The 25,908-nt window shown below is 43.6% G+C and overlaps 2 protein-coding genes across 2 annotated transcripts; one reads left to right on the forward strand and one right to left on the reverse strand.

Moving 5' to 3' along the window:
* Positions 1-678: 678 nt before the first annotated feature.
* LOC129813556 (mitochondrial ubiquitin ligase activator of nfkb 1-A) lies at positions 679-6,475 on the forward strand. The gene is made up of 5 exons (XM_055865867.1): positions 679-797; positions 3,088-3,216; positions 3,308-3,395; positions 3,506-3,626; positions 5,253-6,475. Exons 2-5 carry the CDS (start codon positions 3,097-3,099, stop codon positions 5,746-5,748), a joined length of 825 nt encoding a protein of 274 aa, XP_055721842.1. The 5' UTR covers positions 679-797; positions 3,088-3,096; the 3' UTR covers positions 5,749-6,475.
* eif2b5 (eukaryotic translation initiation factor 2B, subunit 5 epsilon) lies at positions 6,474-24,733 on the reverse strand. The gene is made up of 16 exons (XM_055865865.1): positions 24,504-24,733; positions 22,597-22,721; positions 22,307-22,492; positions 20,360-20,537; positions 19,886-19,966; positions 19,432-19,509; positions 18,974-19,286; positions 17,149-17,294; positions 16,685-16,829; positions 14,609-14,707; positions 14,398-14,502; positions 14,215-14,305; positions 12,257-12,380; positions 11,900-12,025; positions 7,283-7,393; positions 6,474-7,106 (listed from the first exon to the last, which is right to left on the reverse strand). Exons 1-16 carry the CDS (start codon positions 24,639-24,641, stop codon positions 7,044-7,046), a joined length of 2,109 nt encoding a protein of 702 aa, XP_055721840.1. The 5' UTR covers positions 24,642-24,733; the 3' UTR covers positions 6,474-7,043.
* Between the last annotated feature and the right edge of the window lie 1,175 nt (positions 24,734-25,908).

Genomic DNA, 25,908 nt, shown 5'->3' on the forward strand with positions numbered 1-25,908 from the left:
GAAAGTTACTTAGAATCCATAATCGGACAGAAAGTTGGGTGAAGTTTATCACTGTTTTCCCCTGACATTTTGTAGTTTGAAATTCTGTCTGGGTACTTTAAATCAAACAAAAACAGAGATGATTGCTGCTAGTGACATTGTCTTGGCAGGACAGCTTCCAAAGAGACATATATATGCATTATCTCTCAACCTAAGGACTGCCTTGAAGTTGTTGTTTTTTTGGAACGGTTTTAAAGACTCACTCCACAGATAAATGTGGTGCAGAAAGAGTGTGAGAGATTATTTTAAAGACAGATGTTCAATAATAAAACAGACAGGATGAGGAAGCTGACTGACACAATCAGTGGAGATTTACCCATGAGTCATTGGGCTGAGGGAGTCACACTGGACAGTTAGCCTTCGCACATACAAAAAACAACAACCACAGTAGACATATTGAACAAATCATTGTTTATTTTGTGACTGGTGCAATGTAAATTACATTATACATCAGTTACAAATATAACCAACTGCCTCAATTATTCAGTGGACAAGCGTCCTAAACCAAGAGCCCTTTATTGAAATAAAAGGCTCTAACGAAACCCGTGGCTTTGCTGCCACCTGGAGGTCACGTCTTCTAATTCATTTTGTAAAACTACTAGTGGGCGGGTACGAACGCAACATTCCATTGTCTTAGCAAGTGCAACGTCATCATTGCGTAAACTAAAGGAAGTGAAACCTACATGACTCCCCTTGACTTTAGTTTTGGAATTGTTTCAGGTTATTCGTTCCCAGTTTGACTGTGTGTTTTCGAATAGGTGAGTACTGGGATTTATTAATTCACATCAAAGCCATTTGACTAAATCCAACATTACCAATATATATCGTTTTGTTCCTCTTCCTGTCTTGTTCTTCTTACAAGGTAAACAACCAGGCTACCTTGCATTTTCAGTCACCAGGTGTGTAATCACAGAACAATGAGGCTTAGTTATAAAAAATATTTGGTGTAATCATTAGCCAAACAGTTGCAAACAGTTGAGTTTTGCAACGAAAACCAGTGTTTCTATTGGACAAATTCAGTTCGGTCCCTCCCCGTTTCGTTTGCTTCCGTACGTTTTTCAACAGAATCGGCGTAATGAATACGCCCATGTTTTATCCATAGAACAGGAGAGGGGAATTAAGGCGTCTCTGGTCAAAAACAGCAATGCTTAAAGGTGAAGTATGCAGAAATCGCTCCACCCATTTCCTGGTTGCTAAAATTCTAATAGTTTGCCTAATTTTAGTTTGTGACAAAAAGAGAGAATCATTGTAACATCTAAACCACCGTGAAATATATTTTCAACAACCACAAATATTGTATTTTCAGTATCCATGGAACAGATCTACTGCTTCTAAGACTGGCTTTCAATGAAAATTACAGATTTATAAAGTCACCTTTCTATGGGAATTTGGTCTGATTCAAATCAAACTTTATTTGTCACCTGCGTCAAATACAACAAGTGTAGACTTTACTGTGAAATGCTGACTTATACAAGCCCTTATTAATTAACAGTGCAGTTCAAAAAGAGTACATATTGCAGCTTTATTTTTTTTACTGCGAATAGAATTTACACATCAATTACCACAGTCTCTGGAAACAAATCACACCAAACATACAAGAGCTTACCTGAAAAACAATAATCCCTGGTCAAAAGTCTCTATGTTGTGTACTTAGCGAGTAGACACACGCTAAGAAACCTAGTAGTGTATCTAAATCATATCCATCTATATTAAGTCACACACACATATTTAGCAGATGTTATTGCGGGTATAGCGAAATACTTGTAATGTCTGTGCCAAAAACTTTCTGGATGAACAAAAGCAAACACTGTATACTCATCTTACCGTGTGGCTGGCCTCCTCACTCGTCTTACCGTGTGGCTGGCCTCCTCACTCGTCTAACCGTGTGGCTGGCCTCCTCACTCGTCTAACTGTGTGGCTGGCCTCCTCACTCGTCTAACCGTGTGGCTGGCCTCCTCACTCGTCTAACCGTGTGGCTGGCCTCCTCACTCATCTTACCGTGTGGCTGGCCTCCTCACTCATCTAACCGTGTGGCTGGCCTCCTCACTCATCTAACCGTGTGGCTGGCCTCCTCACTCATCTTACCGTGTGGCTGGCCTCCTCACTCATCTTACCGTGTGGCTGGCCTCCTCACTCATCTTACCGTGTGGCTGGCCTCCTCACTCATCTTACCGTGTGGCTGGCCTCCTCACTCATCTTACCGTGTGGCTGGCCTCCTCACTCATCTAACCGTGTGGCTGGCCTCCTCACTCATCTTACCGTGTGGCTGGCCTCCTCACTCATCTTACCGTGTGGCTGGCCTCCTCACTCATCTTACCGTGTGGCTGGCCTCCTCACTCATCTTACCGTGTGGCTGGCCTCCTCACTCATCTTACCGTGTGGCTGGCCTCCTCACTCATCTTACCGTGTGGCTGGCCTCCTCACTCATCTTACCGTGCGGCTGGCCTCCTCACTCATTTTACCGTGTGGCTGGCCTCCTCACTCATCTTACCGTGTGGCTGGCCTCCTCACTCATCTTACCGTGTGGCTGGCCTCCTCACTCATCCAACCGTGTGGCTGGCCTCCTCACTCATCTTACCACGTTTCATCAGGGGCTTAACTTGCACTCATAATAATGGCCGGAATGGCATTAAACACATGGAAACCATGTAAACCACATGTTTGATACCATTCCACTGATTCCGCTCCAGTCATTACCACGAGCCTGTCCTCCCAAATTAAGGTCCCACCAACCTCCTGGGCTCCACATCCAAGTCAACAAACAGTGGCTGTGTTTACACATGCAGCCCAATTCTGATAATTTGGAGAAATCTGATTGGTCAAAAGACCAATTAGTGGCAAAAATATTAGAATTGGCCTGCCTGTGTCAACATAGCCAGTGTGTGTGTGTACAAGGCTGCATTTACACAGGCAGCCCAATTCTGCCCCCCCCTTTGTGAATCAGACACAAGAAGTTGACCAGCACTCACTTGAGATTAGTTTTTTTGGTTTGTGATCTGGATAAGGACTTTAATCTGCTGAAATGTTGGATTTTATTTTCTATCACAGATTGACAAGATGAGTGACCTTCCCATCTTCAGCCCGTTGGTCCTGATCGGCGTGGGCTCCAGCTTCGCCTTCTCTGGCTTGTTTTACCACTTATACAAAGAGAAGAAAGATGAACTGGTCAAGCTGAAGGTAACGCACGCACGCACACACACAAACGCACGCACACACACAAATGCAGAAATGCAGTACAGTTTCTGTGTTTCATTTCTCTCTCGATCAGGAAATACCCAAATTCATCCCGGATCAACACTTGGTTAGGATCCTCAAAGCATCGCCTCACAGAAAACTGCAGTACGTCGCAGTAGAAGGTAAGTGGAACCCCCCCCCCCCCCCTGAAACAGATTAAACAGCATTAGTTTAAACTATGTGTTTTTATTACCAGTATATATTAGAGACGTGTGACGTGTTCTTGTTCCAGGTTTGGTCCAGGCGGACGGTGAGACTCTGGCCAGTCAGTTTGTCCCAAGATGCTTTGGTGTGATCCAGAAAATAGCTATAGAGGAACACTGGAAAGTGTGGAACAACATCACTAGAACTTGGTTAGTACACAGTTCTATACATTAGCCATAAAACAGCATTATGTATATGTAACAGTTTAACTTTAGTCCGTCCCCTCGCCCCGACCCGTGCTCGAACCAGGGACACCTCTGCACACATCAACAACAGTCACCCACGAAGCATCGTTACCCATCGCTCCCCAAAAGCCGCGGCCCTTGCAGAAGGCTACTTCAAGGTCTCAGAGCGAGTGATGTCACCGACTGAAAGGCTATTAGCGCGCACCACCGCTAACTAGCTAGCCATTTCACATCCGTTACACATACATGCACTACATGACCAAAAATATGTGGACACCTGCTCATCCAACATCTCATTCCAAACTCATGGGCATTAATATGGAGTTGGTCCCCCCCTTTGCTGCTATAACAGCCTCTACTCTTCTGGGAAGGCTTTCCACTAGATGTTGGGGCTGCAGGTAGCCTAGTGGTTAGAGCGTTGGGCCAGTAAACGAAAGGTTGCTAGATCGAATTCCCGAGCTGACAAGGCAAAAATCTGTCGTTCTGTCCCTGAACAAGGCAGTTAACCCACTGTTCTTAGGCCATCATTGTAAATAAGATTTTTTTCTTAACTGCCTAGTTAAATAAATAAAAAATTGAACATTGTTGCAGGGACTTGCTTCCATTCAGCCACGAGTGTTAGTGAGGTCGGGCACTGATGTTGGGCGATTAGGCCCGGTTAGGCCAGTCAGCGTTCCAATTAATCCCAAGGTGGTCTATGGGGTTGATGTCAGTGCTGTGCAGGCCAGTCAATTTGGACCTCGCTTTGTGCACGGGGGCATTGTCATGCTGAAACATGCCTTCCCCAAACTGTTGTCACAAAGTTGGAAGCACAGAATCACCAGACCATTATTCCTTCTCCACCAAACTTTACAGTTGGCACTACGCATTTGGACAGGTAGCGTTTTCCTGGCATCCGCCAAACCCAGATTCATTCGGTCGGACTACCAGATGGTGAAGCGTGATTCATCACTCTAGAGAACACGTTTTCACTGCTCCAGAGTCCAATGGCAGCAAGCTTTGGAGTGCCAATGGCACTCCAGCCGACGCTTGGCATTGCAATCTGCTCGGCCATGGAAACCCATTTCATGAAGCTCCCGACGAACAGTTATTGTACTGACGTTGCTTCCAGAGGACAGACGATTTTTACACGCTATGCGCTTTAGCACTCGGCGGTCCCACTCTGTGGCTGAGCCATTGTTGCTCCTAGACATTTCCAGTCACTGAGCTCTTCAGTATGTTTGTCTATGGAGACTGCATGGGTGTGTGCTCAATTCTATACACCGGTCAGGAACGGGTGCGTCTGAAATAGCCGAATCCACTAATTAGAAGGGGTGTCCACGTGTGTGTGTGTGTGTGTGTGTGTGTGTGTGTGTGTGTGTGTGTGTGTGTGTGTGTGTGTGTGTGTGTGTGTGTGTGTGTGTGTGTGTGTGTAATATATAGTGTATTATGAACATATGAAGGCTCTACCCTTTGTGATCCAGCTCAAAGTGGAACTTGGAATCATGTAGCTCTTTAAGAATCACATTTTCTAAAAGTAATACAATCCAACACAATTCAGTACATACTAAGGTCAACACCATGTTCCCACCCTCCCTCCTCTTTTCTCAGGATCTCCAGAACGACCAACAGGAAGGAGACTAACAACACCGTCCCCTTCAGTCTGGTTGAACCGGGCGCCTACATCTCCGACATCACCGTCAAGGTCCATTCCCCTCTGGAGGCTTCCGGCTGGTTCCTGGAGAGAGTTCACTGCCGTGTCAAACACGCCCAGGAGGGCCTGGTGGACGTGTTGTTGGAGGGCCTCAGCGGCGAGCGGCCCATGGCGCAGAAGGAGACGGAGGAGCTGCTCCGTGTTGGAACCACTATGACGGGTTTCGGGGAAGTGGTGCTAGAGGGAGGGACAGGGACGACCATGAGGCTGCAGGCGCCACAAGATGGCCGCCGCTACATCCTGGTCCCCACGGACTACAAGGGGTTTATAGAGAGACATGAGGGTACGGCCAATCTGTGGAAGAGGCTGACGGCGCTGTTTGGGATCACAGGAGCATCGCTGCTGGCCGGGGCGGTTTATAGTACGATGGGGAAAAAGGACAGAAGGGATTAGTAGTGATGATGCCCAAATCGACTACCTTCTACCTAGGCCTCCTGCACATCTAAAATTACTAGATAGGTTTTAAGCAATATGTTGAAAATTCAACCCAGCCTATCAGAAGGTAAAGTATTGCTTAAACTTATCCTAGTTCTTTGTAGATAGAAATATATTTTGTTAAATGAGGGATTATGTCCTAGGTGAATGGTAAACGTCTGTAGGGAATATTATTAAACCACTCAATTTATAGGATTATGGAGGACCATAGGTATTGCAAGACAGTGTCTTGACAAATCCCGTCCACAGGGTATCAGTGGCACATACGAAACAGTGTTTAAGTCATACATTAACAACGGAGGACTTATACTGGAACGTAGACCAGCCATTTTGTTTTTTAAATGAAATGTTCTGAATCAATATTTTTTTTTCAAATATCTTGTTTTAAATCATTCTTTGCCAGTCGCTGCGGTTTGGTTTAAGTAAGGTCTTTGAGATGGTGGTGTATTATGTGATAGACGTATGTATGACTAACATCAGCAGGTGAGTTTGCTAGTATAGAACACAACTACCTCTATACAGCATTAAACCACTGTGGTTACTTGAAAAATGGTTTATTTTTTATTTGGTTCTGAACTGACAAGAGACAGGTAAAACCTGTCTATACTGAACACTAAAGCAGATCTGTGATCTATTCATTGGTTGATGGTCTATGTTGGGAGTATACTAAAACTACTCAAAAGTGTGTGTTTAAATCTTTTCTTTTATTAGGGTGTTAAATCATACCACAGCCTTCCTTCTTGTGACGTAGTGAACAAGATGTCTGCTCGCGTTGTACACAATGACTAAATATCAACAACATCGTTTCCTTTTGGAGAAGCAATATGAAGCTGCCACAGTGTCCAAACTGATAACCTTTGACATTCTGGGATGGTTTCCCCCAGACACAGATTTGGTCTAATTCCTGGAATAAAAAGCTTTCTCAATGGAGAACGTCCACTAAAATAGATTTTTACTCCAGGACTAGGCTTAGGGCTGTATTCGCTTCGTATCGTGGAAGATCTACGTTATAGCTCAATTTAAAGGCAATGTTGGCGGAGACTGCATTCACGGTAAACGCTGTATATGTCGGCTCAAGTCGGAAATTACCTTTAAATTTTAATGTCGGCTCTTCCGCGATACGGATTGAATCCAGCCCTTAATCTGTCTGGGGAAACCGGTCCTTTAAGTGCAGATTTAAAGTGAACCGCCATGGAAACCATGGAATTCTATTCACACAGTCTCAAGTCTTCAGTCTTTATTCCTCCTCTTCCTCACTCTCCTTCCTCCGAAGACTCATCCTCTGCTTCTTCCAACCACTTGATAAACTTCTGGAGCTGAGGAAGACAGGAAGACCTCTCAGCCATGTGTTTAAGCCTGGGGGTCTGTACAGGACGTGCAGTGTCACGCACTTAGGTACGTCTAACTGCCCCCTCCATTGGAAAACAATCGCTTTCCCTACACAATGCCTTTCTTGCTGTTATAATGTACAAGCCCTGTAAGTGGTACTCACTCCCTGGTTCTTGCGTAGTTGTCTGCTCTTGTCATTGGTGGCTCCTGTAGAGAACCATTTCAGGATGGCCTCCTCCTCAAGGATCTCCAGCTGGTACATTTTCATCAGCACCTACAGGGAAGACGACGACAACAGACATGTTAACGTCTAACATCACAAGTTTAAAAAAAAATATATATATTTTTTTTTTAAAGATAAAAGAAGTAAGAAGCGGGGGTTGGAACTGGTTCTGGGAACAGAACAGAAAATGACTTTTTTTTTGAGGAACAGAATCAGAAAGGCAAACGAAAGTGATCTATACTGTTTCGGGACATTTAAACAATGATGGGAAACTGGTTTTTAACATTATTTTACGTATATGCAAAGCCTTCACACTCAATCAGAAAGTTATTCTAGTGTCTGCCTGCCAGAGTGTGTGCCAGCGTTTCAGTTAGGAAAATGTGGAGCCGGGAATATTTAAATTTAACGGACATCCATATGTATTCAGATCGAACCTGGCCATCAATAAACAAGGAATATTGGCTAAATGAGACACATTTACGTGTCTGTAAAAGCAGCCTATAGCAAATTACAAAGAAAGTAGCCTGCAATTGGCCGTGCCAAAGTTCTCAGTCCATTACAATATTTAAACCTCTCCTCGACATGTACCCTACTCACTGTAGACAGACCCGACTCTTCTTTCTCTAACTTCAATGCATAAGGCCTCCATCTTTGTAATCAACAGTGGCCAAGGCTCCTCTCTCCTAACAGCAGCAGGCACATGGTGCTGAAGAGCAGGCTATGATAGACTGCCTCTTCTGGACAATTTGGCCAACTACAATTTGTATCTATTAGCATTCAAGTTAAAATATGACAGTTAGGCCTACCGGCTCATGGAAACCCTAGTGTGTGCGTGTATAGGGTGTTAACTCGAAATGACACAACGACAAGGTTCCAGTTTAACAAAGTTACACTCAAGGCTAGGTTCATCAACCAACAGACTCCCTACTGGACATTACAACCTGCCCCTCCCCCTCAGAAGCATAGTCTAGCACCTTACTGGACATTACAACCTGCCCCTCCCCCTCAGAAGCATAGTCTAGCACCTTACTGGACATTACAACCTGCCCCTCCCCCTCAGAAGCATAGTCTAGCACCTTACTGGACATTACAACCTGCCCCTCCCGCTCAGAAGCATTGTCTAGCACCCTATTGGACATTACAACCTGCCCCTCCCCTTCAGAAGCATAGTCTAGCACCTTACTGGACATTACAACCTGCCCCTCCCCTCAGAAGCATAGTCTAGCACCCTATTGGACATTACAACCTGCCCCTCCCCTTCAGAAGCATAGTCTAGCACCTTACTGGACATTACAACCTGCCCCTCCCCTCAGAAGCATAGTCTAGCACCCTATTGGACATTACAACCTGCCCCTCCCCTCAGAAGCATAGACTAGCACCCTATTGGACATTACAACCTGCCCCTCCCCTCAGAAGCATAGTCTAGCACCTTACTGGACATTACAACCTGCCCCTCCCCTCAGAAGCATAGTCTAGCACCTTACTGGACATTACAACCTGCCCCTCCCCTCAGAAGCATAGTCTAGCACCTTACTGGACATTACAACCTGCCCCTCCCCCTCAGAAGCATAGTCTAGCACCTTACTGGACATTACAACCTGTCCCCCCCCCTCAGAAGCATAGACTAGCACCTTACTGGACATTACAACCTGCCCCTCCCCCTCAGAAGCATAGTCTAGCACCTTACTGGACATTACAACCTGCCCCTCCCCTTCAGAAGCATAGTCTAGCACCTTACTGGACATTACAACCTGCCCCTCCCCTCAGAAGCATAGTCTAGCACCTTACTGGACATTACAACCTGTCCCCCCCCCCTCAGAAGCATAGACTAGCACCCTATTGGACATTACAACCTGCCCCTCCCCCTCAGAAGCATAGTCTAGCACCCTACTGGACATTACAACCTGCCCCTCCCCCTCAGAAGCATAGTCTAGCACCCTATTGGACATTACAACCTGCCCCTCCCCCTCAGAAGCATAGTCTAGCACCCTACTGGACATTACAACCTGCCCCTCCCCCTCAGAAGCATAGTCTAGCACCCTATTGGACATTACAACCTGCCCCTCCCCCTCAGAAGCACCTTACTGGCCTGAATCTGAAATTAAGGAGATTTTTAATAACAGAAGAATGGATTGAACTTTGCAATGCTAGCTAAGGATAATATAGTTATCACGTTTCACATTGGATTTATTAACAACAACAACAACAAAAGACATGTTCTAAATCTGGTGCTGCTCTGCAAAAAAAAGGAAAGAAAAAGGAACAGAAAGGAACGATATAAACCACGACTTTATTTTGGTTCCAACTGGTTCAGAACTTTATTTTGGTTCCAACTGGTTCAGAACTTTATTTTGGTTCCAACTGGTTCAGAGCTTTATTTTGGTTCCAACTGGTTCAGAGCTTTATTTTGGTTCCAACTGGTTCAGAGCTTTATTTTGGTTCCAACTGGTTCAGAACTTTATTTTGGTTCCAACTGGTTCAGAACTTTATTTTGGTTCCAACTGGTTCAGAGCTTTATTTTGGTTCCAACTGGTTCAGAACTTTATTTTGGTTCCAACTGGTTCAGAGCTTTATTTTGCTGGCCGCAACAGTGGAAGGGAACCCCCAAAAAAATATGGTTCTGTTCAGAACGAAACGATTGGAAAATGATTTTGGGTTCAAACCCTTATCTGAGCCAGAACGGCTCATAGGGCAGGAGCCCATCTCCTGTTTCTGTAGCATGAGGCAGCTTAATGTACAAGTAGTAGAAACACTCCCTGGACAGGACTCTAGTCTATCTATCGCAGGTCTACATACTACCCACTCTACCCACCTTGACAATAGCAGTTTGGGAGTCTCCTGCTCTAAGAACACAGACAGTCCAGACAGGCAGACAGACAGACAACCCACCTTGACAATAGCAGTTTGGGAGTCTCCTGCTCTAAGAACACAGACAGTCCAGACAGACAACCCACCTTGACAATAGCAGTTTGGTAGTCTCCTGCTCTAAGAACACAGACAGTCCAGACAGGCAGACAGACAGTCCAGACAGACAACCCACCTTGACAATAGCAGTTTGGGAGTCTCCTGCTCTAAGAACACAGACAGTCCAGACAGACAACCCACCTTGACAATAGCAGTTTGGTAGTCTCCTGCTCTAAGAACACAGACAGTCCAGACAGGCAGACAGACAGTCCAGACAGACAACCCACCTTGACAATAGCAGTTTGGTAGTCTCCTGCTCTAAGAACACAGACAGTCCAGACAGGCAGACAGAGAGTCCAGACAGACAACCCACCTTGACAATAGCAGTTTGGCAGTCTCCTGCTCTAAGAACACAGACAGTCCAGACAGGCAGACAGACAGTCCAGACAGACAACCCACCTTGACAATAGCAGTTTGGGAGTCTCCTGCTCTAAGAACACAGACAGTCCAGACAGACAACCCACCTTGACAATAGCAGTTTGGTAGTCTCCTGCTCTAAGAACACAGACAGTCCAGACAGGCAGACAGACAGTCCAGACAGACAACCCACCTTGACAATAGCAGTTTGGGAGTCTCCTGCTCTAAGAACACAGACAGTCCAGACAGACAACCCACCTTGACAATAGCAGTTTGGTAGTCTCCTGCTCTAAGAACACAGACAGTCCAGACAGGCAGACAGACAGTCCAGACAGACAACCCACCTTGACAATAGCAGTTTGATAGTCTCCTGCTCTAAGAACACAGACAGTCCAGACAGGCAGACAGACAGTCCAGACAGACAACCCACCTTGACAATAGCAGTTTGGCAGTCTCCTGCTCTAAGAACACAGACAGTCCAGACAGGCAGACAGACAGTCCAGACAGACAACCCACCTTGACAATAGCAGTTTGGCAGTCTCCTGCTCTAAGAACACAGACAGTCCAGACAGGCAGACAGACAGTCCAGACAGACAACCCACCTTGACAATAGCAGTTTGGGAGTCTCCTGCTCTAAGAACACAGACAGTCCAGACAGACAACCCACCTTGACAATAGCAGTTTGGTAGTCTCCTGCTCTAAGAACACAGACAGTCCAGACAGGCAGACAGACAGTCCAGACAGACAACCCACCTTGACAATAGCAGTTTGGGAGTCTCCTGCTCTAAGAACACAGACAGTCCAGACAGACAACCCACCTTGACAATAGCAGTTTGGTAGTCTCCTGCTCTAAGAACACAGACAGTCCAGACAGGCAGACAGACAGTCCAGACAGACAACCCACCTTGACAATAGCAGTTTGGTAGTCTCCTGCTCTAAGAACACAGACAGTCCAGACAGGCAGACAGACAGTCCAGACAGACAACCCACCTTGACAATAGCAGTTTGGCAGTCTCCTGCTCTAAGAACACAGACAGTCCAGACAGGCAGACAGACAGTCCAGACAGACAACCCACCTTGACAATAGCAGTTTGGTAGTCTCCTACTCTAAGAACACAGACAGTCCAGACAGACAACCCACCTTGACAATAGCAGTTTGGTAGTCTCCTGCTCTAAGAACACAGACAGTCCAGACAGTCCATACAGGCAGACAGACAGTTCAGACAGACAACCCACCTTGACCATCGCAGTCTGATGAGTGTCCTGCTCCAGGAACAGCTCCTCCACAGCAGACAAACAATCCAGGTGATCCTGAGGTCTCTTGATGTAGTTCTTAAACACCGGAGACCACGTCTTCAGCAGCTGAGAGGCGGGGGGGGGAGAAGAGAAAATAGGCTATTCTTTGACCGTCTCGGCTTTCTGTCCCTCATCACATTTCTGTAATAGTTTTTTTGGGGGGGGGTGGAGATAGGAGCTGGTCATTTTTGTACGTGATCTGTCTGTAAAAATGAAGAGCTAGATAAATAAAATATATTTATTCTAATTATTGGTTGTAGAACAATCAATTGGGGTGTGGTCGTTGTAAGTACTTACAGGCAGTAGTGAACCAGTGTACTGTAGGGTGGTGAGCTGCGTCCCCTGCTGTTGGAAGGGGTACTCCAGAACAACTCTTGTCAGAATCTGCATTACCTCCTTGAGAGTGATGTTATAGGCATACCTGGTGGGAAAGGGGAAGTATAAGATCTATACTCTGAAGATGGTAGCGTGGACAACATTTAGCTGGATCTGTTATAATGGGACTGAAAAACTAGTGCACTTCAACAGAGTTGGCACTTATCTGAACTGCACTTATCAGGAGCAGAGTATGACACACTCTTATCAGGGCTATGTGGGGCGGCAGGTAGCCTAGTAGTTAGAGCGTTGGACCAGTAACCCGAAAGGTTGCTGGATCGAATCCCCGAGCTGACAAGGTAAAGAAAATTGTCGTTCTACCCCTGAATAAGGCAGTTAACCCACTGTCCCCGGTAGGCAGTCATTTTAAATACGAATTTGTTCTTAACTGACTTGCCTAGTGAAACAAATAAATCAAGAGCAGAGTATTACATACTCTTATCAGGAACTGACTACTTACTTAACAGGAAGTGTCTACTCACTTAACAGGAAGTGTCTACTCACTTAACAGGAAGTGACTACTACTTACTTATCAGGAAGTGACTACTCACTTAACATGAAGTGACTACTACTTACTTACTTATCAGGAAGTGTCTACTACTCACTTATCAGGAAGTGTCTACTACTCACTTATCAGGAAGTGTCTACTACTCACTTATCAGGAAGTGTCTACTACTCACTTATCAGGAAGTGTCTACTACTCACTTATCAGGAAGTGTCTACTACTCACTTATCAGGAAGTGTCTACTACTCACTTATCAGGAAGTGTCTACTACTCACTTATCAGGAAGTGTCTACTACTCACTTATCACGAAGTGTCTACTACTCACTTATCACGAAGTGTCTACTACTCACTTATCACGAAGTGTCTACTACTCACTTATCACGAAGTGTCTACTACTCACTTATCAGGAAGTGTCTACTACTCACTTATCAGGAAGTGTCTACTACTCACTTATCAGGAAGTGTCTACTACTCACTTATCAGGAAGTGTCTACTACTCACTTATCAGGAAGTGTCTACTACTCACTTATCAGGAAGTGTCTACTACTCACTTATCAGGAAGTGTCTACTACTCACTTATCAGGAAGTGTCTACTACTCACTTATCAGGAAGTGTCTACTACTCACTTATCAGGAAGTGTCTACTACTCACTTATCAGGAAGTGTCTACTACTCACTTATCAGGAAGTGTCTACTACTCACTTATCAGGAAGTGTCTACTACTCACTTATCAGGAAGTGTCTACTACTCACTTATCAGGAAGTGTCTACTACTCACTTATCAGGAAGTGTCTACTACTCACTTATCAGGAGCTGTCTACTACTCACTTATCAGGAAGTGACTACTACTCACTTATCAGGGGCTGTCTACAACTCACTTATCAGGAGCTGACTACTACTCACTTATCAGGAAGTGACTACTACACACTTATCAGGAAGTGACTACTACACACTTATCAGGAAGTGACTACTACACACTTATCAGGAAGTGACTACTACACACTTATCAGGAGCTGACTACTACACACTTATCAGGAGCTGACTACTATAAACTTATCAGGAGCTGACTACTATAAACTTATCAGGGGCTGTCTACTACTCACTTATCAGGAGCTGTCTACTACTCACATATCAGGAAGTGACTACTACTCACATATCAGGAAGTGACTACTACTCACATATCAGGAAGTGACTACTACTCACATATCAGGAAGTGACTACTACTCACTTATCAGGGGCTGTCTACTACTCACTTATCAGGGGCTGTCTACTACTCACTTATCAGGAGCTGTCTACTACTCACATATCAGGAAGTGACTACTACTCACATATCAGGAAGTGACTACTACTCACTTATCAGGAGCTGACTAGTACTTACTTGAGAGAGTTGATCTCTAGGACCAGGTTGTCACAGACGATGTTCTCCTCCAAACCTCTCTGTAGTGTCCCCAACACTTCCAACTGGAAAGCTACACAAACACATTATTGCTATGGCATGTCATTTTGGATTTGTATCACCAATTCAACGAATCAATTAATGAATCAATCGGTATACCCTCACCATTGACGTCGTCAATCTCTGGTGAGACACTGCGACTGTGATCCTGAGATTCCTCGCTGGCCTCACTCTCACTGTCACTCTCTGGGTCAGGGTTAAGCACCAGCCCTAGAGAGACAGGATATATGACTGAGGGCATGGACAACTGGCCTCACCCAGTCTCTTCACACTTAGCAGAATACTTTGCATAAGTTTTGTCTTGAAAGTGGCCTACCCCATAGACACTGTGCCAGCTCTTCATCCTCAGTGTCGTCCATACTGGCCTTCCAGATATAACCTTTACCCTCAGGTCCTACCTCGGCTGGATTAAACGCTGGACAGGTGAAACAGGCAGGTAAGGGTATACTGTTACAGTACAGTCAACAAGGTTTTGCTCACTGTCATAAATATCACAGATATCACAGATATCTGTGAAATCAATTCTAAAAGCTTTAACAAGAGCAAGGTATTGTGTTTCATTTTAAATCAGCATCACATTTTGTAAAAGCAGAATATTTCAGGTCATCCTACCCCCAGATACCTTTGACATTATTTCCAAAAACAGACTTCCATAACATCGAATAACAATATAACTTTGGAAACAAGACCAAGATACATTTAATTTCAAAACATTGTTTGTGGATCACATAAACCCACTACTGTAATACATAAACCCACTACAGTAATACATAAACCCACTACAGTAATACATAAACCCACTACAGTAATACATAAACCCACTACAGTAATACATAAACCCACTACAGTAATACATAAACCCACTACAGTAATACATAAACCCACTACAGTAATACATAAACCCACTACAGTAATACATAAACCCACTACAGTAACACATAAACCCACTACAGTAACACATAAACCCACTACAGTAACACATAAACCCACTACAGTAATACATAAACCCACTACAGTAATACATAAACCCACTACAGTAATACATAAACCCACTACAGTAACACATAAACCCACTACAGTAATACATAAACCCACTACAGTAATACATAAACCCACTACAGTAATACATAAACCCACTACAGTAATAAATAAACCCACTACATTAATAAATAAACCACTACAGTAATAAATAAACCCACTACAGCAATAAATAAACCCACTACAGCAATACATAAACCCACTACAGCAATACATAAACCCACTACAGTAATAAATAAACCACTACAGTAATAAATAAACCACTACAGTAATAAATAAACCCACTACATTAATACATAAACCCACTACATTAATACATAAACCCACTACATTAATACATAAACCCACTACAGTAATACATAAACCCACTACAGTAATACATAAACCCACTACAGTAATACATAAACCCACTACATTAATACATAAACCCACTACATTAATAAATAAACCCACTACAGTAATAAATAAACCCACTACAGTAATACATAAACCCACTACAGTAATACATAAACCCACTACAGTAATACATAAACCCACTACATTAATAAATAAACCCACTACAGTAATAAATAAACCCACTATAGTAATAAATAAACCCACTACAGTAATACATAAACCCACTACAGTAATACATAAACCCACTACATTAATACATAAACCCACTACAGTAATACATAAACCACTACAGTAATACATAAACCCACTACAGTAATACATAAACCCACTACAGCAATAAATAAACACACGACAGTAATAAATAAACCCACGACAGTAATAAATAAACCCACTACAGTAATAAATAAACCCACTACAGTAATACATAAACCCACTACAGTAATACATAAACCCACTACAGTAATACATACTGAGAATGTGTACAACGTATAGAGCAGGAGTTGGCCACCCTGATCCTGGAGCCACTTCATGTTTTTCATTTAACCGACCTGGAAGACCAGGTGTGTTGAATTTAGGCGACCACTGAACTGATCAATTAGTTCAGATGGTCGGTCAGGTGTGGTGCCTCGTTAGAACAAAATCCCGCAGCACACCAGGAACAGGGTTGTCTACCTCTGGTATAGAGCTGGGTTTGCTAAACTCAGTCCTGGGACCCTACCCTGGGTTTGCTAAACTCAGTCCTGGGACCCTACCCTGGGTTTGCTAAACTCAGTCCTGGGACCCTACCCTGGGTTTGCTAAACTCAGTCCTGGGACCCTACCCTGGGTTTGCTAAACTCAGTCCTGGGACCCTACCCTGGGGGGGGGGGTTGGTTAGTGCACTAGCACCACACAGCTGGCTTGATGATGAGTTGGTTATTTGAATCAGCTGTGTAGTGGGGGGGGGGTCTAATACACACCTTTCTGCCTGGTCTTGTCTTTGCTGTGTCCCACTTCCTGGTCATCACTGAGGAATTCATCATTATCATCTTCCTCCTCTTCCTCAGGGTGATGCATAGACACCACAGTCCCTTCTGGGAGGGACAGGTTTGGACCAATCACCACCTGGGAAACAGACAACATGGAATAATGGAAAAATATTCCTAAAGTATTCAAAAGTTACTATTTTGAAAGCTTATTGTACCTAATAAAATGTTTGATATTAGGTAAAAGTGAAAGGTAAACAGTTATCAACATGTTTCATGCTGGCGTTTACAATATGTAGCTAATGTTTACATAAATATTTCCATTAGCAGTTACATTGTAAAGTACTTAGAGGTACTGAAAAAGCACCACAGAAACACAGTCCATTATGTATATTTAACAGGGTAACATGTTTTCATTAAAACCGTGCTATTTGATCGTAAAGACTTTGTTGCCTTACGTTGTATGCGAGGACACACTGTTTGTTGAGGCGTACAGCCTCTTTGATCACAGCCCCATCACACACTACTGACTGGTGAATCTCTACGTTGCTGGAGATGTGTACGTTGTTCCACATGTAGGCCCGGTCCAACACCACGTTGTCCCCTACAGAGAGACATCAGAGAGAGGTGTCACACTGCCAAGCTTCTCCACGATCACTGGCATCTTGGGAGAGAACCTGGCAGACTAATAAATGCAGAGCAGATTGAAGGAAAACTGCACCTTGGATTCACTCAATGTTTATTGCATCCCATGTACATCCCATCCCATGTATGTAACTTTAGTCTTTCACTTTTCATTGAATAACTTAATTATTTTAATTGAACCTTTAACTATGCAAGTCAGTTAATAACAAATTCTTATTTACAACGACTGCCTACCGGGGAACAATGGGTTAACTGCCTTGTCCAGGAGCAGTTTTTACCTTTTCAACTCGGGGATTCGATCCAGCAACCTTTCGGTTACTGGCCCAACGCTCTAACCACTAGGCTACCTGCCGCCTGTCCTTTATACTGAAAGGAAAGGTGAGGTTCCCACAATCTAACCTCATGACTACCTTTGGTACAGAACTAACCTCAGGTGATTGCTTCACTACAGTACCTATGATAGAAACAGGGTTCATACACATATCGACAGATGGAATTGTATTACTTTTACATAACTACATTTCCATGACCAACACTCGGCATCATCTCTACGTACGTACAAATAAAGTAAGCATAATGTGGTATTGACACTGGGAGGCTTCTCTCTGATACCATGTACCATCTCCTGTCGTTGAGCAAGAGACTTAACCCTCCACAAAGTACCTGTTAGACAACTGTATAAAACACATGGTCAACCCTCAGTCTGGAGAGATACTGGATGTGCAGGCTTTTGATCAAGCCCTGCTCAAAAACAGAGACAGTTTATCAAGGTGCGGGTTGAGCAAATCATTTCTGGGGACTGGAATTACAAGCCTGCACCCATTAGCTCTCCCGGAGGATGGTTGACCACTCTTGATGTAAAACAATTCAACCAAATACGTTTTATTCCTTTTGAAATAATTGGCTCATTCAATATATCAAAGATCACGTGGCTATGGCAGGCTACAAATATATTGAATTCAGCTGAAGCGAACCCACACATTTTCTTCAGGAAAATGTACCTTTACTAGTTTAGTCAGATTTATCTTAGCTACCTTGGAAGTGTTTACTTTGCAGGCTGACCAGCATCTATTGGGTTTTGCAATGTCCCCTACATTAGATGCCCAAATCAACTGACAGTATTGTATCTACTAAACAAGTACAAGCCACATAAACCCAAAGGCTACATCTAATATTGTTTCCTAAAATTCATGTTCATGGTTATCAAATTATTATTTTCATTCACATGATTTGATTCACCGTTATTGAACCTAATAGAATGTCGAAGTGAATCGTTAGTTTGGTCAACAAAAAAAAAAAAAATGTGTTGAAATGAATCATATCAATTGTTTAAAAAAATGAAATCAAAAAATGAAATCAACAAGCCTTATTCGCGAGTGTCGGTGGGAAGTTTTTTTTTGGGGACATGACGAAAACATTAATACGAGCTAATAATAGCTCAACAATTAACTAGAGGGTACAAAATATGTTTTGAATTGGCTATCTAGTCAGTCTTCTCTATCATATCTATTATGATTTTTCAGACTAAGATTTTCCAAAACTTTTCCAGGCCTGGAAAACTCCCATTTCAAAATGCCATGACTTTCCCAGTATTTTCATGACCTTACGAACCCTGTAGAAACAGTAACGGTATAATACCCATGGTGCAGTTGTTCCCGATGACGCTGTTTGATATGCGACAGTTGGCCCCGATGCTGGTGTCTCGACCAATCAGAACGTTCTCCTCCATCTGGCTGCCTTGCCCCAGGCTGACCTCGGCGCCTCGATAGACGTTGTGACGGGAGTGGGTACACCCCTGCCCCTGCTGGTCCGTGAAGTTAGCCTCGGGGGTGATAGGATAGACCCAGCGACGTACCATGTCCGAGGAGACGGAGTCATACATCTGCAGGTTGGATACGCGTGCTCCATAGCCATCCTGTGTTACATACAGGTGGATCTGGTTGCCCAGAATCTACAGCGGGAAGACATAGTAGACTTGTTTGCTCGGTAAGGATGTGTATAAGCTTTGGTTGGGGCTTGGGATGTTTCTGGTTTCAATACAACATACAGGATATCTTATATACTGTATCATAATCACTGAATTTGTTTTCTCGTACCTCTTCATTGACCAGAATCCCTCTGACAAAGTCACTCCTGGTCTGGTAGTCAAAGTTGTCTGTGAAGAGTTCAGCTACCTATAAACAAAGCCAGTGTCATGTCTTCCACACAAGAGACTTGCAGCTCACTCAGTCCCCCCCTGGTTAAAGACGGGCAATTCCACAGTAAAGGAATTACTCTGAGAATCAGATTTTTCACTTTAAAATGTATGCCAAAACAAAAAACATTGAATTCAAAAGTTGAACATATAATACAAGTCTATGCACAATGATTTACTTTGAACAATTTATACAGTAAAGCAAAAAAAAATATATATATATACATTTCTGTGCAGATGCAAACTTTGTGGAAATTCTACGGTTTGTTAGTCTTTGAAATCAATGGATTTTGTTTGATATACATTTTAAAAGTGCGTAATTCCGTTACCGTGGAATCGGCCAGACATTAGATTACCTGTGGGGAACAGATACTGATGTGGCAGTCCAGCAGATCATGTCTGACTTCAAACTCATCACTTCCATGTTGGAAAATGTTCTGCAAGACAAAACACAATAGTCAGTCCACCACTCCCGAACATCCACACATTCTGAGAAAAGAGGTTCAGGACTTAATATCTAAATGGTTATCTTTGCTTATAAACTTTGTGTTTGTATCTCTACTACTTGCTGTGCAGTAAATTTACCTTTTGGGGGATCCCATGGGGAACTTTTACGTTCCCATGGAGAACTTTTACAGTCCCATGGAGAACTGTTACGTTCCCATGGAGAACTGTTACGTTCCCATGGAGAACTGTTACGTTCCCATGATAAACTGTTACGTTCCCATGATAAACTGTTACGTTCCCATGATAAACTGTTACGTTCCCATGATGAACTGTTACATTCTCACGATGAACTGTTACGTTCCCATGGAGAACTGTTACGTTACCATGGGGAACTGTAGCTTCTTAAGGCCCTGTGTCTTCTGGTAGTGGAGGACCCGCTTGCTCTTGCTGTCCATGGCAACGATCACGTCATCCTCCTCGCAGCGAGACTTGTGGCCGGGAGAGGACTCTTTGAACACCATGGTCATCACAGAGATGTTCTTGTCCACCTTACGCCGGTGCCTTCACGAACAACATAAATCCTAGTGTTAATACATGATCAATATTAAAACGATATACAAATCGGCCTACCCACCCCATTGGTGTATTACAATTTATAAACTGGGTGGTTCGAGCCCTGAATGCTGATTGGCTGACAGCTGTAGTATATCAGACCGTATACCACGGGTATGACAAAACATTTATTTTTACTGTTCTAATTACGTTGGTAAACAGTTTATAATAGCAATAAGGCTCCTCAGGGGTTTGTGATATATGGCCAATATACCACGGCTAAGGGCTGTGTTCAGGAACTCAGCGTTGTTACTAAGAACAGCCCTTAGCTGTGGTTTATTGGCCATATACCACATCCCCTCAGGCCTTATTGTTGATTCCTAGTCAAGTGCTCATCACAATCTTGAATAGCTGGATCAAATGTGCTAGATTAAAGCAGGGCTGGCGCAAAAGCCGGTATCTATGGAACGCCGTTTGGGTCTTTGCGTGTCAAAGAAAATGTTATTTGACGCCTTAAATTAGCTTTTAATTTGAGACGTCAAATCAGTTTTATTATAGAATGTTGTGTGTTCTGAATTTGCAGGTGCAATCCATGCGCCACCACTATCAGTAGCACTGTCAAAGCTTTACAAAAAAAAGTCTGCAAACAAGCAAACACCGACCACGAACGATGTGTTTACAATACCGCGTTGGTAATAAAGCATTATTTGTTAGACCGCGACTTCTGGGGTAGCTAGCTAGCTTTAGCACCAATACAACCAGCCTGAAAACAATGACCAGTAGAAACTGCAGTCATTTTCATTATTCTTAGCAATGATTTGGGAATCCTTGTGAGTAAGTTTTAGCCACTTGTTGTTCGCCAATTGAAATTGAACTTCAGTTCATGAAAATAAATAAGTAGCCAGCTACTTAACCCTGTTGCCCAAAGCTAACGGTATAAGCAGCCAGCTAGCTTCATCTGGCTAGTGAGGTTCGACCGGACCGGATTATGTGTCCTGAAGCTAGCCACAATAAGGATTAGGCACAATATTGGAATTTGCAGTTTGCCTTCAAAATAAAAGTACCTCTTTGAAAGTGATGCAGAAGGTTACAATTGGTGGAAAAATGCCATATTTAGACTAGATAATGTTAAACAAGGTTGGAATGTGAAGCAATGAAATGGGGTGTCAGTCTAGTCGGTGACACCCACAGAACACAACTGTGAAGAGTTTACACACAAAAATTAGCGCTGTGACTGTGTGAAATCACCTCCCCAGTCAGCCTATTGTGTGTATTGACATTCATATTGCACTGTACAGCTTTACCTAAGGATTGGGGATCAATTAAATGGGGTATCAGTCTACTCAATACCCAATATATTTTTTCTCAACGTTCTCCTCAGAGTTATCAGAGTCCAAAACATCCACACAGTATTGTTTTTCCTCTTGAAAAGTGTTCAATACATATAGGTTGACAATAAATGTGTCTCAATTCAGTTGTTTCAGTGTCCCGCAATACGAGCTACGACGCTAATGTTCTCTGGGTGTCAATGAGTAGACTGATACCCCATGTCATTGACCCAATGATTGGTCAACAAGCTTATTTGACACGTAAAATGTATCATTTTTGACACACATAGACCCAAACGGCATTTCATAGGTATATGTAGCTCTCCAGGATGAGGTTTAGCCAACTCATGAGGATTGGCCACCCAAACCCTCCTCCTGGAGAGATGCTGGGTGTGCTGGCTTTTCCTGGCTAGCCCTGTTGTCTAAGGTCAAGGGTCAAAGGTGACTGACCGGTGCTCCTGTAGGGCCTGGCTGACGTCGATGTTGGACACCACGTCTCCGTAGACCAGGATGAAGTCGTTCCTCACCAGATTCTTGGCGTCCACATCCCGCAGCACGTCGCCGAGGGAACGGTACAGATCAGAGGTGATGATGTGGACCACGTTTGGAGAGGTGGGACGACACCACTTGGACTTACTGTTGGGAGGATGAGGGAAAATTTATATTGAGAAAACCTTGTGTGTTTGGGCCCTAAATAGTGTCTATGACTAGTTTTTCCTGGTCATAGTGTGTGTTCTTACAGCAGGTGGTCCTTGATCTTGTTGGACATCCAGCAGCAGAAGACGAATGTCTCCTGAACACCAGTGGATGTTAGGAACTCCAGGGTGTAGTCTATCATGGCCACATTGCCCAATGGTAGGAGAGCCTGGATGGCACAAAACACAGCAGAGATGATGTGATGAGTGCAGAGATGATGTGATGAGTGCAACAATGACCATCAGGTTTGGAGTCTCACATATAAAAGCATAGGAAGGTGTCGGGAAATCTGAAGTTCTGAGTGATGCTGGCTAGCACTCACGTGATATTTGGTTTTGGATTAGACTGATGACCAGAATGATGGCAACTTTATTTATTTTATTTAACTTGGCTGAAAACAATTAAGAACAAATTCAGTTAAGAACAAATTCTTATTTACAATGACGGCCTACCAAAAGGCCCCCTGTGGGGACGGGGGCCTGGGATTAAAAATAAATAATGAATACAATATAAATATAGGACAAAACACACATCACAACAAGAGAGACAACACTACATAAAGAGAGACCTAAGACAACAACACAGCGACACATGACAACACAGCGTGGTCGCAACACAACATAACAACATGGTAGCGACACAAAACATGGTACAAACATTTTTGTGCACAGACAACAGCACAAAGGGCAAGAAGGTAGAGACAACAATACATCACACAAAGCAGCAGCAACTGTCAGTAAGAGTGTCCATGATTGGGTCTTTGAATGAAGAGATTGAGATAAAACTGTCCAGTTTGAGTGTTTGTTGCAGCTCGTTCCAGACGCTAGCTGCAGCGAACTGAAAAGAGGAGCGACCCAGGGATGTGTGTGCTTTGGGGACATTTAACAGAATGTGACTGGCAGAACAGGTGTTGTATGTGGAGGATGAGGGCTGCAGTAGATATCTCAGATAGGGGGGGGGGGGGGCTAAGAGGGTTTTATAAACAAGCAACAACCAGTGGGTCTTGCGACGGGTATACAGAGATGACCAGTTTACAGAGTATAGAGTGCAGTGATGTGTCCTATTGGAACGTTGGTGGCAAATCTGATGGCCGAATGGTAAAGAAGATCTAGCCGCTTGAGAGCACCCTTACCTGCCGATCTATTAATTATGTCTCCGTAATCTAGCATGGGTAGGATGGTCATCTGAATCAGGGTTAGTTTGGCAGCTGGGGTGAAAGAGGAGCGATTACGATAGAGGAAACCAAGTCTAGATTTAACTTTAGCCTGAAGCTTTAATGTGCTGAGAGAAGGACAGTACACCGTAATTGTGTTGAGGTGACTACCTCAAGCTCTAAACCCTCAGAGGTAGTAATCACACCTGTGGGAAGAGGGGCATTCTTCTTACCAAACCACATTACCTTTGTTTTGGGGGTGTTCAGAACAAGGTTAAGGGTAGAGAACGCTTGTTGGACAAGTTCATTTTTTTGTATTTTTTTGTTTGTTACCAATATCCATTTACTAGCAGGATTTAAAAAATTAACATTGTTGTTGTTATTGTGCTTTTGTCACGATTAGTTTCGCGACATGGATCTGATGGTGTCCCACTTAAAGAGATGATCACATATCATGCCATCTGGAACAGGGATACAATTGCTGGTTCGCTACCTGGCTAAACTACAGACGAGATCTGCTGACATGTGGCTCCTACAGATTTTATACCACGAATATTACTAACTAGTTAGGAGGAAAACATATTGATCATAATTGTTATGAAATGTTGCATTTCAAGAACACGAGGTTACTTGCAAGAACGGTAGCTAGCTAGCTAGCTTGGCTAGTTATGCTAGCGCTGTCATCCATTGACAATAGCATGTATGCACTTAGCCCTAGAACATGACTCTCAGTTCCATCTGCCACCTAGAGTTTTCGAGCGCAAGCATGCACTATTAAGCCATGGCACCATCGCATACCCTGGGTTGGTCTTTGGAGATGGGGAAAAACCTCCGGTTGAAGCTATCGGCGACTAGCACAGCTTGAAGCGGCTGCTCCTCTTCCTCCTGTTCACTGGTGACATTACCTTTCTTCTGTTTTCCTCCTCTGCTAGACATGGTGTTTGTCTGATAACTAGGTAGCTAGTTAACGTTACTAGCAAAATTTCAACAACCTTTCGTCAGATAGCAACAACCACAGATAGAACAATGAGCCAGATGTTGCACCGGATGTATAAATCTGAAGCATCCGGTTCGCATTTCCACTCCCCACCAAATATGGTGACGAGAGGAAGCCCAGTGGCCGAAGATGAAGTGAGATGGATTTTGAACGACATTCTGCTCATTTTCTAATTGATGAAACATTTGATCTTAATACAGTTATTTTTTACATTTTAACCAGGCAAGTCAGTTAAGAACTAAATCTTATTTACAATGACAGCCTACAGTGGAATAGTGAGTTAACTGCCTTATTCTGGGGCAGAATAACAGATTTCTACCTTGGGGATTTGATCCAGCAACCTTTTGGTTACTGGTCCAACACTCTAACCACTAGGCTACCGGCTCCAAACTGAAATCGCAAACCTCTTCCCCCAACTAAAATCTATATTGTAACCGCGCTTATAAACCCAGGGTCGTTACAATATGTTCCTAGGCGTTCCCTAACGGAAATATGCAAATACATGCTAGAACGCGCAAATAAGATCTCGCTAGATCGTGCTTGCCTCTGCCCAACTTCTTGCTTGTTCTGCCCACTATGATTAAGGTTGTGGTCTATCTTGAGTTAGTTATAAAAAATCTTTGGTACAACTACGGTGTCTGCGTTGGGACAGGTCATCTTATTTGGTGGGATTTATCAGCAGTTGGCATCCAACGTTAATGGTGCATTACCGCCACCTACTGTACTGGGGTGTGGGCTATGAGATTGAGAACTCAGTTCTTCTCCCAGACCCTCATTAAACCGGTCTTAAAACGAAATGCCACATCGCCTGAAGTTTATCTTAACTACTCAATTAAACTGGGTTCCTCAATACCATTATTTCTTCAACCTCCCATACGGCTGGCACTCAAATAGGATGTGTTCCACAGTTTGTATCTCGTCCTGCCAGTGATCACACTTCCAGTAGAGAAAGTGTTTGAATGTTTTTTAAAGTACTTAATATACATGTTTTAAAACAGTGCCCAACAGTTTACCAAACTTGTGCGATTTAAATGAATGAAAGTATAGGAAGCGTTACTTGTTTCCCACCACGACCGGTGATCAGAGTTTTTACCCCCTTTCTTTTTTTTGACCCCCTTCTGTTTTTTGTTTTTTTTACCGCTACATCAATGCACACTGCCCAGTTGGATGTTTATCCTACTGCTGTATTTTCAAAGTGCTGTTGAG

The sequence above is a fragment of the Salvelinus fontinalis genome, chromosome 17 (assembly GCF_029448725.1).
Source record: "Salvelinus fontinalis isolate EN_2023a chromosome 17, ASM2944872v1, whole genome shotgun sequence".
Taxonomy (NCBI): domain Eukaryota; kingdom Metazoa; phylum Chordata; class Actinopteri; order Salmoniformes; family Salmonidae; genus Salvelinus; species Salvelinus fontinalis.